General features: G+C 44.8%; 2 protein-coding genes across 8 annotated transcripts in view; both read left to right on the top strand.

The window, feature by feature from the left end:
* The first annotated feature begins 3,181 nt into the window (after nucleotides 1-3,181).
* Nucleotides 3,182-7,643, top strand: SMCO1 (single-pass membrane protein with coiled-coil domains 1). Of its 2 annotated transcripts, none has more exons than XM_070072301.2 (3): nucleotides 3,182-3,486; nucleotides 6,034-6,183; nucleotides 6,610-7,643. In XM_070072301.2, the coding sequence occupies exons 2-3, from the start codon at nucleotides 6,089-6,091 to the stop codon at nucleotides 7,052-7,054; spliced, it is 540 nt and encodes a 179-aa protein (XP_069928402.1). In that variant the 5' UTR covers nucleotides 3,182-3,486; nucleotides 6,034-6,088; the 3' UTR covers nucleotides 7,055-7,643. The 2 variants fall into 2 exon arrangements, with proteins under 2 accessions (XP_069928402.1, XP_002716578.1); XM_002716532.6 differs by having other exon boundaries at nucleotides 3,188-3,430.
* Nucleotides 7,644-9,051: 1,408 nt separating this feature from the next.
* The window catches only part of RNF168 (ring finger protein 168), a 43,327-nt gene continuing 38,745 nt past the window's right edge, over nucleotides 9,052-13,633 (top strand). For 3 of the 6 annotated variants that reach the window (XM_002716403.6, XM_089331927.1, XM_089331928.1), the window contains exons 1-2: nucleotides 9,052-10,606; nucleotides 10,945-11,282. In XM_002716403.6, the coding sequence (XP_002716449.2) occupies nucleotides 10,982-11,282 (301 nt within the window). In that variant the 5' untranslated portion in view covers nucleotides 9,052-10,606; nucleotides 10,945-10,981. Of the gene's footprint in view, nucleotides 10,858-10,944; nucleotides 11,283-13,633 lie in introns of all 6 variants that reach the window. The other 3 variants (XM_089331925.1, XM_089331926.1, XM_051818968.3) reach the window with 3 other exon arrangements.

Below are 13,633 nucleotides of genomic sequence, written 5' to 3'. Positions count from 1 at the left end.
GAGCCAGGAGCCAGGTGCTTTTCCTGGTCTCCCATGGGGTGCAGGGCCCAAGCACCTGGGCCATCCTCCACTGCACTCCCTGGCCATAGCAGAGAGCTGGCCTGGAAGAGGGGCAACCGGGACAGAATCCAGCGCCCCGACCGGGACTAGAACCCGGTGTGCCAGCGCCGCAAGGTGGAGGATTAGCCTATTGAGCCATGGCGCCGGCCTTCCTTTGCATTTTCTTAAGGGCTTCTTCTCTGCAGCACTCTCTGTGGTTCCAGCAGGAGAAGAGTCCCCAGTTAGATTTTTAAAAATTCATTTAATTTATTTATTTGAAAGGAAGAGTTACAGAGAGGCAGAGGCAGAGAGAAAGAGAGAGAAAGAGAGAGGAGAGAAGGGTCTTCTATCTACTGGTTCACTCCCCAGATGGCTGCAACAGCTGGAGCCAGGAGCTTCTTTGGGGTCTCCCATGTGGGCGCAGGGGCCCAAGGACCTGGGCCATTTTCCACTGCTTTCCCAGGCCATAGCAGAGAGTTATATTGGAAGTGGAACAGCCAGGATTCAAACTGGTGACCATATGTGATGCCGACACTGCAGGCAGTGGCTATACCTGTTATGCCACAGCACTGGCCCCACCCAGTTAGATTTTAAATTCCATCTGGGGAGTGAACCAATAGATGGAAAACCTCTCTCTCTCTATCTCTCTCTCTCCCCTCCTCTGCCTTTCATATAAATAAATAAATTGTTAAATAAATTCCATGAAACCAGGAATCCTGTCTTAAATCTATTTAATTCCAACTCCTAATTGAATACCAGAAGCTCTCAATAAAAACTTCGTAGCTTCTAATGATGGTTATCCAGATTTTTCGCTTTGATATCATCATCATCACAAAAGACCTAGGGCCCTCTTTTTTCTCCCAGAAACCTTTTATTTAAGGTATACAAACTTCATGCATTTCATATATATAACTTCAGGAACATAGTGACTCCACGCACCTGTCCTCCCACATGTATTCCCACCCTTTTTCCTCCTCCCTCTCCTATTCCAATTCTTATTTTTCACTAAGATCTATTTTCAATTAACTTTATACACAGAAGAGTAACTCTATACTATGTAAAGAGTTCAACAAACAGTATAAGGAAAAAAAAAACTCTTCCTCAGCAGTCAAGACAGGGACTGTTCAAAGTCATCACATTTCAAAGTGTCAATTTCACTTCCATAGATAACCTTTTAGGTGCTCTATGAGTTACCACAGATCAGGGAGAACATATGGTATTTGTCCTTTTGGGACTGGCTTATTTCACTAAGTATAATCTTTTCCATTTGTATCCATTTTGTTGCAAATGACAGGATTTCATTTTTTTAACCACTGTGTAGTATTCCATGGTGTACATATCCCATAATTTCTTTATCCAGTCTTCAGTTGATGGACATTTGGGTTGATTCCATATCTTAGTTATTGTGAATTGAGCTGCAATAAACATGGGGGTACAGATTTCTCTTTCATAGGCTGATTTCATTTCCCTTGGGTAAATTCCTGGGAGTGGGATGGCTGGGTCATATGGTAGGTCTATATGCAGATTTCTGAGGTATCTCCAAACTTTCTTCCATAGTGGTTTAACCAGCTTACATTCCCACCAACAGTGGATTAGGGTACCTTTTTCCCCACATCCTCGCCAGCATTTGTTGTTTGTTGATTTCTGCATGAAAGCCATTCTAGTGGGGGAGAGGTGAAACCTCATGAGCACTTTTCCATGACTGTTGGCCATTTGGATTTCCTCTTTTGGAAAATGCCTATTTAAGTCCTTTGCCCATTTCTTAACTGGTTTGTTTGTTTTGTTGTTGTTGAGTTTATTGGGCTCTTTATTTATTCTGGATATTAATCCCTTATAAGTTGTAGAGTTTGCAAATAATTTCTCCCATTCTGTCAGTTGCCTCTTCACTTTGCTAAATATTTCTTTTTCAGTGCAGAAGCTTCTCAATTGGATGTAATCCCATTTGTCAGTTTTGGAAAAAGCACTCTTTAAACTTAATTTAGATTGTAGTTTATTAGAGAAACTGTAGGGCTGGTCATTTAGCCAAGTGGCTAAAACTGTGGTTAAGATGCCTGTGTCCCTTATTAGAGTGCCTAGATTCAATACCCAACTCAGCTCCTAACTCTAGCTTCCTGCTAGTGAAGGTCCTGGGAGACAGCAGATGGTGGCTCAAGTAGCTGGGTTCCTGCTACACATGTGGGAGATCTGGATTGAATTCCCAGCTCCTGGCTTCTGGCCCAGCTCCTGCTGTAGGCATTTGGGAAGTAAACCATAAGGATGACAGCTATGTTTCTCTGTCTTTATCTGTCTACTCTTTGTCTGATTCTCCACTTCTCAAATATATAAAACATTTTTTAAAAAATGAGTATAGGTGCAGGTATTTGGCTTAGTGGTTAAGATACCTACAGCCCACATTAGAATGCCTAGATTTGAGTCCCAGCTCCCAATTCCATCTCCCTATTAATGTAGCACGTGTAGCAGGAAGTAGTAGGAAGTAGCAGCAGGCAATGGCTCAGTATTTGAGACCCTGCCACCCATATAGAAGACCTGAATTGAGTTCCTGGCTCTGGCTTGATTTAGTTCTGGCTATTGCAGACATTTGGGAAGTGAATGAGCAGATAGGAGATCTCCATCATTCTGTCTATCTGTTTTTCTCACCCTCTCTCTCTGTCCCTCCTAAATAAGTAAATAAATAAATAAGAATAATATTTTTGTTGAATATAAACCCTAGTATATGTATATATCTGTATATCTCTACATATGCTTATCAGAATATATAGACATAATTAGAAATATTTTTTTTATTCTGAGAGATTAAATGAGAGAGAGAGAGAGACTAAAAGAGAGAGAGCTCCCATCTACTGGTTTACTCCCCAAATGCACAAAACAGCTGAGGAACCTGGGAGCTGAGAATTCAGTTTTGATCTCCTCTGTGGGTGGTAGGGACCCAATTACTTCCTAGGGTCAGCATTCACAGGAAGCTGGAATCAGGACCAGAGATACTGAACCTGGCACTCCAACGTGGGATGCAGGCGCCTGAACCTCTAGACCCAGCGCCTACCCTTACAGCCATATGTAATTGCTGCCCTATGTTGACGTACTATGACTCAGTTTTCAAAGACAAATGTTCTACTGCATTCCAGGACACCTGTGTTCCCAGGATCAGTTCTGTGAAACTATATTTGGATGCACAAGCTATTAAAAGCTGCTTGTACGGAGTGACCTTTCAGATAGAATTTAGATTGAATGCTCACGCTGCTGCTGCCTGTTGCTGAGTAGAAGACAGCAGAAAACCCTGAATTCAAGCATCTGTTGGGTTTTGTTTTGCTTTGTTTTGTTTCTTTTAATTTTGACTTAAGAAGATGAGCAATGAAACCACAACCGTGATATCCTTGAAGGAGGCCATGAAAAGGTTGCTAAGGGCTACAGGGAGGGAACAAGCATGGGTCTGCTATTCTAGGAAGATGGGTAAGAGAAGAATGAAGAATAGAAATAAGCAAAGAACTATAGACTTGCTAATTAGAATTCTATCTCTGTTAAAGTGGCTTGAGTATTCCTGGTTCAAAAAAGTCTGAAAATTCATAATAAAAAATCTGCTCCTGGATGCTATAACTCCATTTAATTTGTATATCTGTGTAAATTTACAAAATTCTGTGAAATGTGGTTTCTGCCCAGGAGCTCACAACTTGTAGAAATGTTTAAAAATACTTAATGCAAGTGACCTTGGATGATGAGCACCTACAGGGCTATGGGAATGTTAAGGGAAGATCAATCCATTTTGCCTTTGACCCTGAGGACAGGAACCCTTCCTAAGGGACATTTAAACGGGATCTTCAAGTGTGATGGAGTTTGTGAGAAAGAAGGAAATGGGAAAGAATTCTAGGCAGGGGAAACTGTCTTGGGAAGTCAGGTATAAGCTTGTGGGTGCACTTTAACAAGCAGCAGGTGGGAGAAAACTGGCAAAAGACGGGGGCAGAGGGAAAAGAGCTCTGTGTTTCCTGCCGAGGAGATCCAACTCAGCTCTGAAGGCTCACTGGACAAGTCAGGGTGGCACAGGAGGTATACAGGCTGTTGAGCTGAAGGAGGAATTGAGACTGAAACCAGTCCAGTTAGGCTACTCTAGTCCTAGGCAAAGTGAAATGATCAGCCAGGGGTTTGGTGGGGGTGACCAGGACGGAATGGATCAGAGAGAGATCTGTGGGAGAAGCAAAAAAGTTGAGAATTATCCTGAGATTTCCAGTTCCAGCAGTTGGGTAGATGGTGAAGTCGGTAACCGAGTTAGGGAATTGCAGCAGAAAAGCAGACTGCTCGGATTTGCAGGTTATGATTTGTTTGGAAAGATCTGGGAATGCTCTTTAGTGAGATGATTCCAAAGAACTGCTATACTTGTAAACTCTTATACTGATTGACATGCTAGGGTTCATCTTTAAAATTCAAGCTAGTGATAACTTAGAGTAAGAGTCTAAAAGGCCTAAAGGTTAATACAACCATATGCCAGGTGACGTCACTTTGATTTGTAGCCAGAGATTGGTGGCATATTAGTTCATGCAGGCTAAGATTCCCTACAAAATGCTCATTTCTTACTGAGTCTTATCTAGATGTAAACAGAATCCAAAGCAGTGAGAGAATTCCTTCGCAGTAATTTCTGAAGATGAGGGTGGAGGAGGCAGGGTTACCAGGTTCAGCTTAGCACAGTTGAGTTTAGCATCTGCTTCCCGGTGGAGATGTACAAAACACAGTTGGAAACACAGGTCTAGATCTGAATTAGCCTTAGAGAAAACTTAGGACCAAGAAGAGAAGATGATCCAGCATAGAAGCCTGGGCCACCGCAAAGGTATTTAGGTCATGTGGGAGTGGCCTGTGTTTGTGCAAAACTTCGGTCATGAAAGACACTGTGAGTAGCTTTAGGCAAGTGGGTTGTGTCACTGCGGTTCTTTGTGGTTCAGTTAAGACACAGTTCCAGTGCCACAGTGCCCTGTGATGGTCAGGGCTCTTCAGAACTATTCAGATCACCATGTTGGGCTGCACGGCTCAGGATCTCCTTCACGTTAAAGTGTCAGTCATAGGGCACATGAATATTTCATTACTTCTGAGTAAGGTCTCTGCTAGGGATTGCAGGTCAGACATAAAAATATCTAAGAAATGGCCTCTGATCCTTCCTGTCCAGAATTTAGGATTTCATGTAAGAAAAGCTTACAAATAAAGCAAGAGGTGGAGAGCCGGTCCTTGAGGGCAATTATTTGTAAGGCAAGGAGCTCTCCAGGTAGACAGGGGATTCTAGAAGGCAGTGGAATCTTCTGAAGTGATCTTTAAAAAAAGGTTAGGATTTGGACAATCAGATAGCATAGAGAAAACTGTTTTTTTTTTTTTAAGATTTATTTATTTATTTGAAAATCGGAGTTACACAGAGAAGGAGAGGCAGAGACAGAGAGACAGAGACAGAGACAGAGACAGAGAGACAGAGGTCTTCCATCTGCTGGTTCACTTCCCAGTTGGCTGTAATGGCCGGAGCCGCGCCGATGCAAAGCCAGGAGCCAGGAGCTTCTTCCAGGTCTCCCACGTGGGTGCAGGGACCCAAGTAGTTGGGCCATCTTCTACTGCTTCCCAGGCCATAGCAGAGAGCTAAATCAGAAGTGGAGCAACCAGGACTCAAACCGGTGCCCATATGGGATGCCAGCACTTCAGGTGGCGTCTTTTCCCGCTAGGGCACAGTGCCGGCCTCCTTATGGTTGTTTTGAGAGTCAAAGTAATGCTTATATAAAATACTCTTTAAAGTCCAATACAAAAACAAGACATGGAAAATAATTAAACAGTTCAGAACTTTGACAATACAAGGACTGAAAGAACAAGGACAAGGGCTGCAGGGAATGGCAAATGGGAGCATCTGTTCATAATTTTAAACTGAAATACTTGCCCAGTGTTGAAAGAGGTTGTAAGCATTAGAGCCTGAGGTTAAGGATAAACCTTTGCTTAGTGCCTTGACTTAAACCAACCCATATTTCTTTTATCCTATAGAGTAGACCACAAACTCCAAGCTTTAGAAGCGCAGTTCAAAGATCTGGACTTCACCATGGATAACCTGACACAGAAATTTGAACATCACAGTAAAACTTTGGCAAGCCAAGCCGCCCAGGAGGAGATGTGGACAGCAGCTTGGACACTCAAGTGAGTATTAAATGAGACATCAGTGCAATTTTGTGGCTTTGGGAGGGGGCATCCAACAATTAAATTTAATATGGTTCCAACATTGGATTGTGAAGAAATTACATTTGGGGGGCTCATTCATTCAAGTTAGATGAAGTTGAGCACCTGTTTACAGACATTGTGGTACGTGTCTCCACACAGAGGCTCTGACTTGCCAACATCTGTCTAACACAGGGGTGCATAAGGTAACTCCCTGGCCATCGAGGAACTTACAGTATGTGCGGCCTGAGAGTCCAGCTGTCCAGCATAGGGCAGGGTCCATCCTCAAGTGCTTGCTAAGATACAACAGCTAGCTCGTCTAGTGGTTTGTACTGAGTTCTTCTAGCAGAATTCATTTTATGCTTCTATGTAAACTATTGCTTAAGGAGCTCTCCGCATTTTTTGTAGGTTCACTTCAATGGAATTCAATATTTTATACAGCTATGTCATTGAAGTACTGATCTATTTGCACACTCGTGTGCTTGAGAAGCTGCCAGATCTGGGGAGGGGTCTTCCCACTTTAGCCTCTGTCCTTAGACGAAAAGTCAAGAGCAAGCGTGTTAGAGCTGTGTGGGAGTCTGTCCTGGAGGAGTACGGGCTACAAGAAGGGGATGTCGCAGCACTCTGCACCTTCTTTATTGCACACGGAAACAAGGCAGAGCACTATGCTGCCAAAGCGAGGCAGATGTACATCAAAGACGTCTCCTTCTTGATCACCAACATGGTGAAGAACCCGGCTCTGCGGGATGGTTTGTTGAGGGCTGTGCAGGTAATTGAAAAGGGGAAAGCAGTGAGGATCCCTGAAGAGCAAAAGTCATCCCTGAAAGAGTTAATACCATCACTCAGAAACTAACCTGGAACCAGTAGAGAGAATCTCTCTCTCTGCCTCTCAAGTCAATAAAAACACAACAAAAAATTAACCTGCTACCTTAGAACCCCTTCTAGTAATTTATCCTGCAAAAAGGAAAAAAATGCACCATTTATTTATTTAAGGCTTATTTTCAAAGCCAAAATTAAGAGGAGTATTAAAAATATTATGACAAATGGATATAATGAATACTTTCTGTATGGCTATATAAAAGAATAAAAAAGCTTTCTGTATAATGATTTAGACTTATCACCAAAATTTATTGTTGTTCTTGACTGCTTCTAATAGATATTGTTAGGCAGAAGTAAACATTTAAGGTAAACACTTATGGCAAACATGTATACAGAATGCATATTAGCTTACGTGTCCATCAACAACTTCTGCAGAGAAGAGAGTGATAGTATTTGTTGTACTAGAAAAGAAAACTGAGACTGGGGGGGACAAGGAAAAGACTAGGAAGTCTTTTCATTGTTACTCCATTTGAGACATTTTGAGCTTTGAACCATGTGAATATATGACCTGCTAAAAGACAAATAAATAATAAAAAATCCTAACATGTATCAGATGCTACAAATTGTATGTTGATGTACCTTTTCTCTCCAATGTAGTAACGTAGCTATTTATACTTGAAAGGCAATTCTTACATATTGACCACTTATTTATCATATTTGTTGAACACCTGACACCATGGGCTACATGCTGAAACAGAAACATTAAAAAATGTGGGAGTGGGCCGGCGCTGCGGCTCAATAGGCTAATCCTCCACCTAGCGGCACCGGCACACCGGGTTCTAGTCCTGGCCGGGGCACCGGTTCTGTCCCGGTTGCCCCTCTTCCAGGCCAGCTCTCTGCTGTGGCCCGGGAGTGCAGTGGAGGATGGCCCAAGTGCTTGGGCCCTGCACCCGCATGGGAGACCAGGAGAAGCACCTGGCTCCTGCCTTCGGATCAGCGCGGTGCGCCAGCCGCAGCGCGCCAGCTGCGGTGGCCATTGGAGGGTGAACCAACGTCAAATGGAAGACCTTTCTCTCTGTCTCTCTCTCTCTCACTGTCCACTCTGCCTGTAAAATAAATAAATAAATAAATAAATGTGGGAGTGGTTGTTCGGCTTGCTGGTTAAGCCACTGCTTAGGATGCCTGCTTCCCATATCAGAGTGTCTGGGTTCAAGTCCCTGTTCCACTCTCCATTCCAGCTTCCTGCTAAGACATACCCTGGGAAGCAACAAGTATGACTCAAGTGGTTGGGTACCTGCCACCCGTAGGGATATACAGATTGAATTCTGGGCTCCCAGCTTTGACCTGGCCCAGGTCTGGCTGTCTGAGGAGTGAACCAGCTCATGAGAGATCGAGATCTCTGTGTCTCCTTGTTTCTGTCTCTCAGCCTTTCAAACAAATACAATAATAAATAAATAAAATTTTAAAAAACATAGACCCCCATCATCAAGGCAAGGAATCAGTATTGATGCTTTATTTGGGAGTACAAATTCAGATGGTCAGAGCCAGGTAAGACGAGGGAAGGAATCTGGGTAGAGAGGGATGTGAAGTAACACCAGGCGATGCCAGTCCCTCCTTGAAGACGGCAGGTGACACAGCAAGTTCTTAGCAGGCACATCCGCTCAGTCCTGCCCTTCTCCACATACACTGTATGGAGAAGTCGTGCCTTGGAAGAAAGAAGGAAGATGAATTGCTCTGTTGTACTCACTCAGTCTACTTTTTTTTCAATCTGCCAAGGTGGTTCTGGACAGGGGGCAGGGTTGGGGTAGGGAGAAATCTGCCCCCAGATACTTCCAGCATGTGTCATCCAGGCCTCCTATCAGCTACCTGGAAACCAGCACTTGCATACTTGCATTGTTCAGAAGGGACTGGGTAAGGGGTTGGGGAGGGTAGGAAGGCAGAGACCCTAGGAATGCACCTGGTCAGTTCCGCACAGAGCAAGTGATTGACAGTTCAGAAAGCAAGCAAAGCCAAGGAAATCTGAGGAAGCACGTAAAAATATATCCCTCACACAAGTCAGAAACTCCTAAAGATAAAGCAAAATGCAGGCACTAAGTAAGTTACGATCAAAACCATTATTACTAGGAACTGTACATGATTGGATGAATTTAAAAGAAGGGAATCCCTGTGTGATGGGGGAGGTCATAGTTGCATGCTTTCAGAGTAATGGAAATGTCCATGGGAAAAGCAGGTTGTGGACACATTAGGAAGTGGAATTTCAGGCTAAGAGACTGTAGATAGCTGGGTGATAACCTCAAGTTCCTGAACCCAGTTAAAACAAAAGTGCTGGGGCTGGTGGGTGATGCTCTCTACCTGCCACACTGTGAACCAGCATCTCATACATGGGGACCAGTTCCATTCCTGGCTGCTCCACTTCTGCCAGCCCTCTGCTAATGTGCTGGGGAAAGCAGCGGAAGTGCACCCATGGGGGAGACCCGAATAAAGCTCCTGGTTCCTGGCTCAGCGTCTGCCTGGCCCAGTCCTGGCTGTTGGGGCCATTTGGGGAGTGCCTCCTTTCTCTAGGTAACTCTGCCTTTCAAATAAGTAAGTAAATCTTTATTTTTTTTTTAAAGAGTTTTATTTATTTCAGAGGTAGTTACAGTGAGAGGGTGACAGAAAGGTCTTCTGTCCGCTGGTTCACTCCCCAAATGCCTGCAACGGCAGGAGCTGCACTGATGCGAAGCCAGGAGCCAGAAGCTTCTTCCTGGTCTCCCACGCGGGTGCAGGGGCCCAAGGACTTGGGCCATCCTCCACTGCTTTCCCAGACCATAGCAGAGAGCTGGATGGAAGCGGAGCATCCGGGACTTGAACTGCGTCCATATGGGATGCCGGCGCCACAGGGCGGAGGCTTAACTTACTATGCCACGGGACCAGCCCCGAAATTTTGTTTCTTGACAATAACTTTGGCAAGCAACCCTTAGATCACTCATTAATAGAAACAAAAAGGTACTCTTGTACTGCGGGCAGAATTATAAAAATTAATGTTCGAGTCTTTAATTCGTTCTGAGGCTTCACGTTTCTGTCCACACGCCAGTCTTGAGGCACTCAAGGATATCTGCAGCCTCTGGGGGCAGAAAGCCAAGGAAAGATCTGGATCTACCGCAGCAGAACCGCGGGAACGGGGACGGCGGGAATGGGTGGGGCCTTCTCCTGGGAAGGCGGGGCAGGCCGGGATTGGGCGGCGCCAGCGCGCGCGCGCGCGGCGGCCTCGGAAGTCCCGCCTCGCCGAATGTTCGCTGTTGTGTTTCTGGACGGTTCGGCGGATCGGAAGTGCCATTTTGGCGGCAGTTGTGACGTCACTGGTCTGTGTACGGTTGCTACGGGACCCCGCCACGAGTAGCCCGAAGAGAGGGGCGGAGCGCGGAATCCTAGGAATCTGCGCGGGACACCCAAAGGCTCGAACTGGGGGCTCGCGGCGGCCCTCACGGCCCCGGGAAGACGGGGGCCCTGCGCGGAGCTCGACGTCCGGCGGAAGCAGTGCTCTTCCCGGATCCCGCAGCGGCCCCGGCACTGGGGGCCCCGGAGCCAAGAGGCGCATCCCGCCGAGGTAAAGCGGAAGCAGAGGACGCGGGCCCACTCCACGCCGCGCCGGGCGCCCGCACGCCCGCACGCCCGACGCCGCGCGCCGCCGCGGCCGCGCTGTTCAACTGCCGCGTCAGACGGAAATGTTCGTGTGTTCTCTTGGGGCATGTTCGTCTTCCCGGGTATTGCTCTTTACCCGCGCCTCGGAGCGCCTGCCTGCTCCCAGACGTGTTGGATGCTCCCCGTCTCTGAATTTTTGGCACGCTGCTGAGCTTCGTATGTAAACGCGAAACTTAAATTGGTGCCCGGTGGTTGACCGAAAATACGATCCTTTTTTTTTTTTTTTTTTTTTTTTTCTGGCAGGTGTTCATGTTGACTAGGCCTTGTTAGCAATACTAAAATGGCTGTGCCCCAAGACAACATCCCTTCCCTGTCGGAGTGCCGGTGCGGGATCTGCGTGGACATCCTGATCGAGCCGGTGACCCTCCCTTGCAACCACACGCTCTGTAATCCATGCTTCCAGTCCACTGTCGAAAAGGCGAATTTATGCTGTCCCTTCTGTCGCCGCCGGGTCTCCTCGTGGGCTCGCTACCATACCCGAAGAAAGACTCTTGTCAATATGAAACTGTGGGAGATGATTCAGAAACACTACCCGAGGGAATGCAAGCTCAGAGCTTCGGGGCAAGAATCCGGGGATCTCGGTGAGTGAAGCCCAGCGTGTTGAAGACGCAGGAGTGTGTGTTCAAGTTACTCTTGGAGGCTTTGCGTTTCATGGGCTCCAGAATGTCACAGTCATGGGCATGATTGTGGCTGTTGTTACAGTGCCCGAGCTTGTGCCTAAATATTGAGGGGAGCAGTGGTGGAAGTGCGCAGAGGGAACCGCTGATTCCTGTGTTAGTATTCTTATTACATTCACTTTGTCTGTCTCTTGACTGCCTCGTCTGTACGTCCCCATCATTTCTTTTACTATTCTTTTTAGCATGCAACGACCTAAAATAGCTCTGTGTTACCTGTTCCGTCCATTTCGGTCATTTTGAGTGTGAGCTTGGGAGCCCCACGCTGCACCCCTGACTCTGCTTGTCTCTGCTCCTGTGGGCAGTGAGCCATGTCGTGTTTCCTGTCTAAGCTTTGGATGTGCTGTTCTGCTCTGGTGTGCCTACCCTTTGATTGTTTTATTGTAGTTTAAACAGATAACAGAATTTGCTATTTTTAAACAATACTCACTTTCTTAAAAAACGGTTTTCCTGGCATATTTCACATACCGTTCACCCATTTAAAGTGTGTAATGTGATGGGGTTTTGGTATGCTGCATTATTAATTTATTTAAAAGTTGTAAAATATATGCAACAAATTTTGCCATTTTAAGTGTACAGTTCAATGGCATTAATTATATTCACAATGTATTATCTGGTTTTAAAATTTTCATTACTACAAGTAAACCCTTTCACCATTAATTAATGAGTTCTTCCCCAAGATCTAAGTTACCCTTATTCTAGTTTCTGTCTCTGAATTTGCATATTCTAGATATTTCATATTAGTGCAATCATGCAATATCTTCTGTGTCTGGCTTATTTCACTTAGCATAGCATGTCTGAAGTGCATGCACACTGTAGCATTTATCAGTTACTTCATTTTTGATTAATATTTTTCTGATATATGCTACATTTTGTTTATCTGTTCATTCATTGGTGGACATTTGGAATTTTTCTACCTTTTAGATATTAGAATGCTACTGATACGAACATTTGGTACAAATATTCGTTTGAATATTTGTTTTCAGTTTTTTAGTGTCTACAGTCATACCTCTGCATCCAAGGGGTTCTACTTTTAGTATCTTGAGGATGCTAAAATTCGTGGATGCTTAAGTCTCTTGTATAAAGTGGCAGTGTATTTGCATATATAATCCATATACATGCTTCGACATACTTTAAATCATCTCTAGATTATATTTAATACCTAATATAATATAAACACTATACCAATAGTTGTATTGCTCAGGGAATATTGATAAGAAAAAGTCTGTACATTATTTTTTCTTGAATGTTTTCAATGATTGATCCCATGGATGCAGAGCTTGCAGCTACAGAGGCTGCCTGTAAGCTAGGTGTGGCATTGCTGGATCGTACAGTAATTCTATAGTTAGCTTTTGGAGAAGTGCCAGCGTTTTTGACAGTGGCTATGCTGTTGTACATTCCCACTGACTATGTGCAGGATGTCCAGTTTCTTTACATCCTCACCAGTACTTGTTATTTTCCATGTTGGTGTTGTTTTTTAATAGCCATCCTGGTAAATGTGAGGAGGTATCTTACTATGTGTTTTCTAGAATTATGATAAACATAACAGAATTTACCATTTTTAATTATATAGGTCAGTGGCATTACATACATTCACACTCGGTGCGTTCATTGGTACCATCCAGCTCCAGAGTTTTTAATCTTCCCAAACTGAAACCCCACTTTCAGTAAACATTAACTCCTCATTTCCCCTAGCACCCATCATTCTACTTCCTGTCTTTATGACATAATTTCACTGTTCTCAGTTCTTTATCTAAGTGGAATTATGATACATATTTGTCCATTTATTTCTGGCTTATTTCACTTAGCATGTCTTCAGTGTTTATCCATGTGTAGTATATGACAAGATTGCCTTGCTTATCTATTTTTTTTATTTTAAAGGCATTGTGACAGAGATCTTACCTCTGCTGGTTCACTCCCCAACTAGCTGCAATGGCCAGGGCTGGGCAGACCAAAGGCAGGAGACAGGAACTCCATCTGGGTCTCCTACATGGCTGGCAGAGACCTCAGTATTTGGGCCATCACCAGGCTGCTTTTCCAGGTGTGTTAGTGGGGCCCTGGAACAGAAGTGGAGTAGCTGGGACTCAAAAGGGTGCTCCAGTATGGGATGCTGGGTTGATTAGGGATGCTGTTGTCCCAGATGGTGGCTTAACCTGCTGTGCCATAATGCCAACCCATTCCTTCTTTTTTAAGGCTGAATAACATTTCATTGTGTAGGCCCTTATTGTGGTGCAGCAGGTTAAGTCGCTGCCTTCATC

Source organism: Oryctolagus cuniculus, chromosome 4 (assembly GCF_051225735.1).
Source record: "Oryctolagus cuniculus isolate XC-2025 breed Fujian yellow rabbit chromosome 4, ASM5122573v1, whole genome shotgun sequence".
Lineage (NCBI taxonomy): Eukaryota > Metazoa > Chordata > Mammalia > Lagomorpha > Leporidae > Oryctolagus > Oryctolagus cuniculus.
The sequence above is the reverse complement of the archived record's forward strand: the minus strand, read 5'-3'. Positions and strand labels throughout refer to the sequence as shown.

Excerpts from the sequence above, each read along its gene's own strand:
- SMCO1 (XM_002716532.6), top strand. The coding sequence starts at position 3,381 with ATGAGCAATGAAACCACAACCGTGATATCCTTGAAGGAGGCCATGAAA. Across the intron at positions 3,431-6,033 it reads TTGAAGGAGGCCATGAAAAG|AGTAGACCACAAACTCCAAG; the intron begins GTTGCTAAGGGC and ends TTTATCCTATAG. Across the intron at positions 6,184-6,609 it reads ACAGCAGCTTGGACACTCAA|GTTCACTTCAATGGAATTCA; the intron begins GTGAGTATTAAA and ends CATTTTTTGTAG.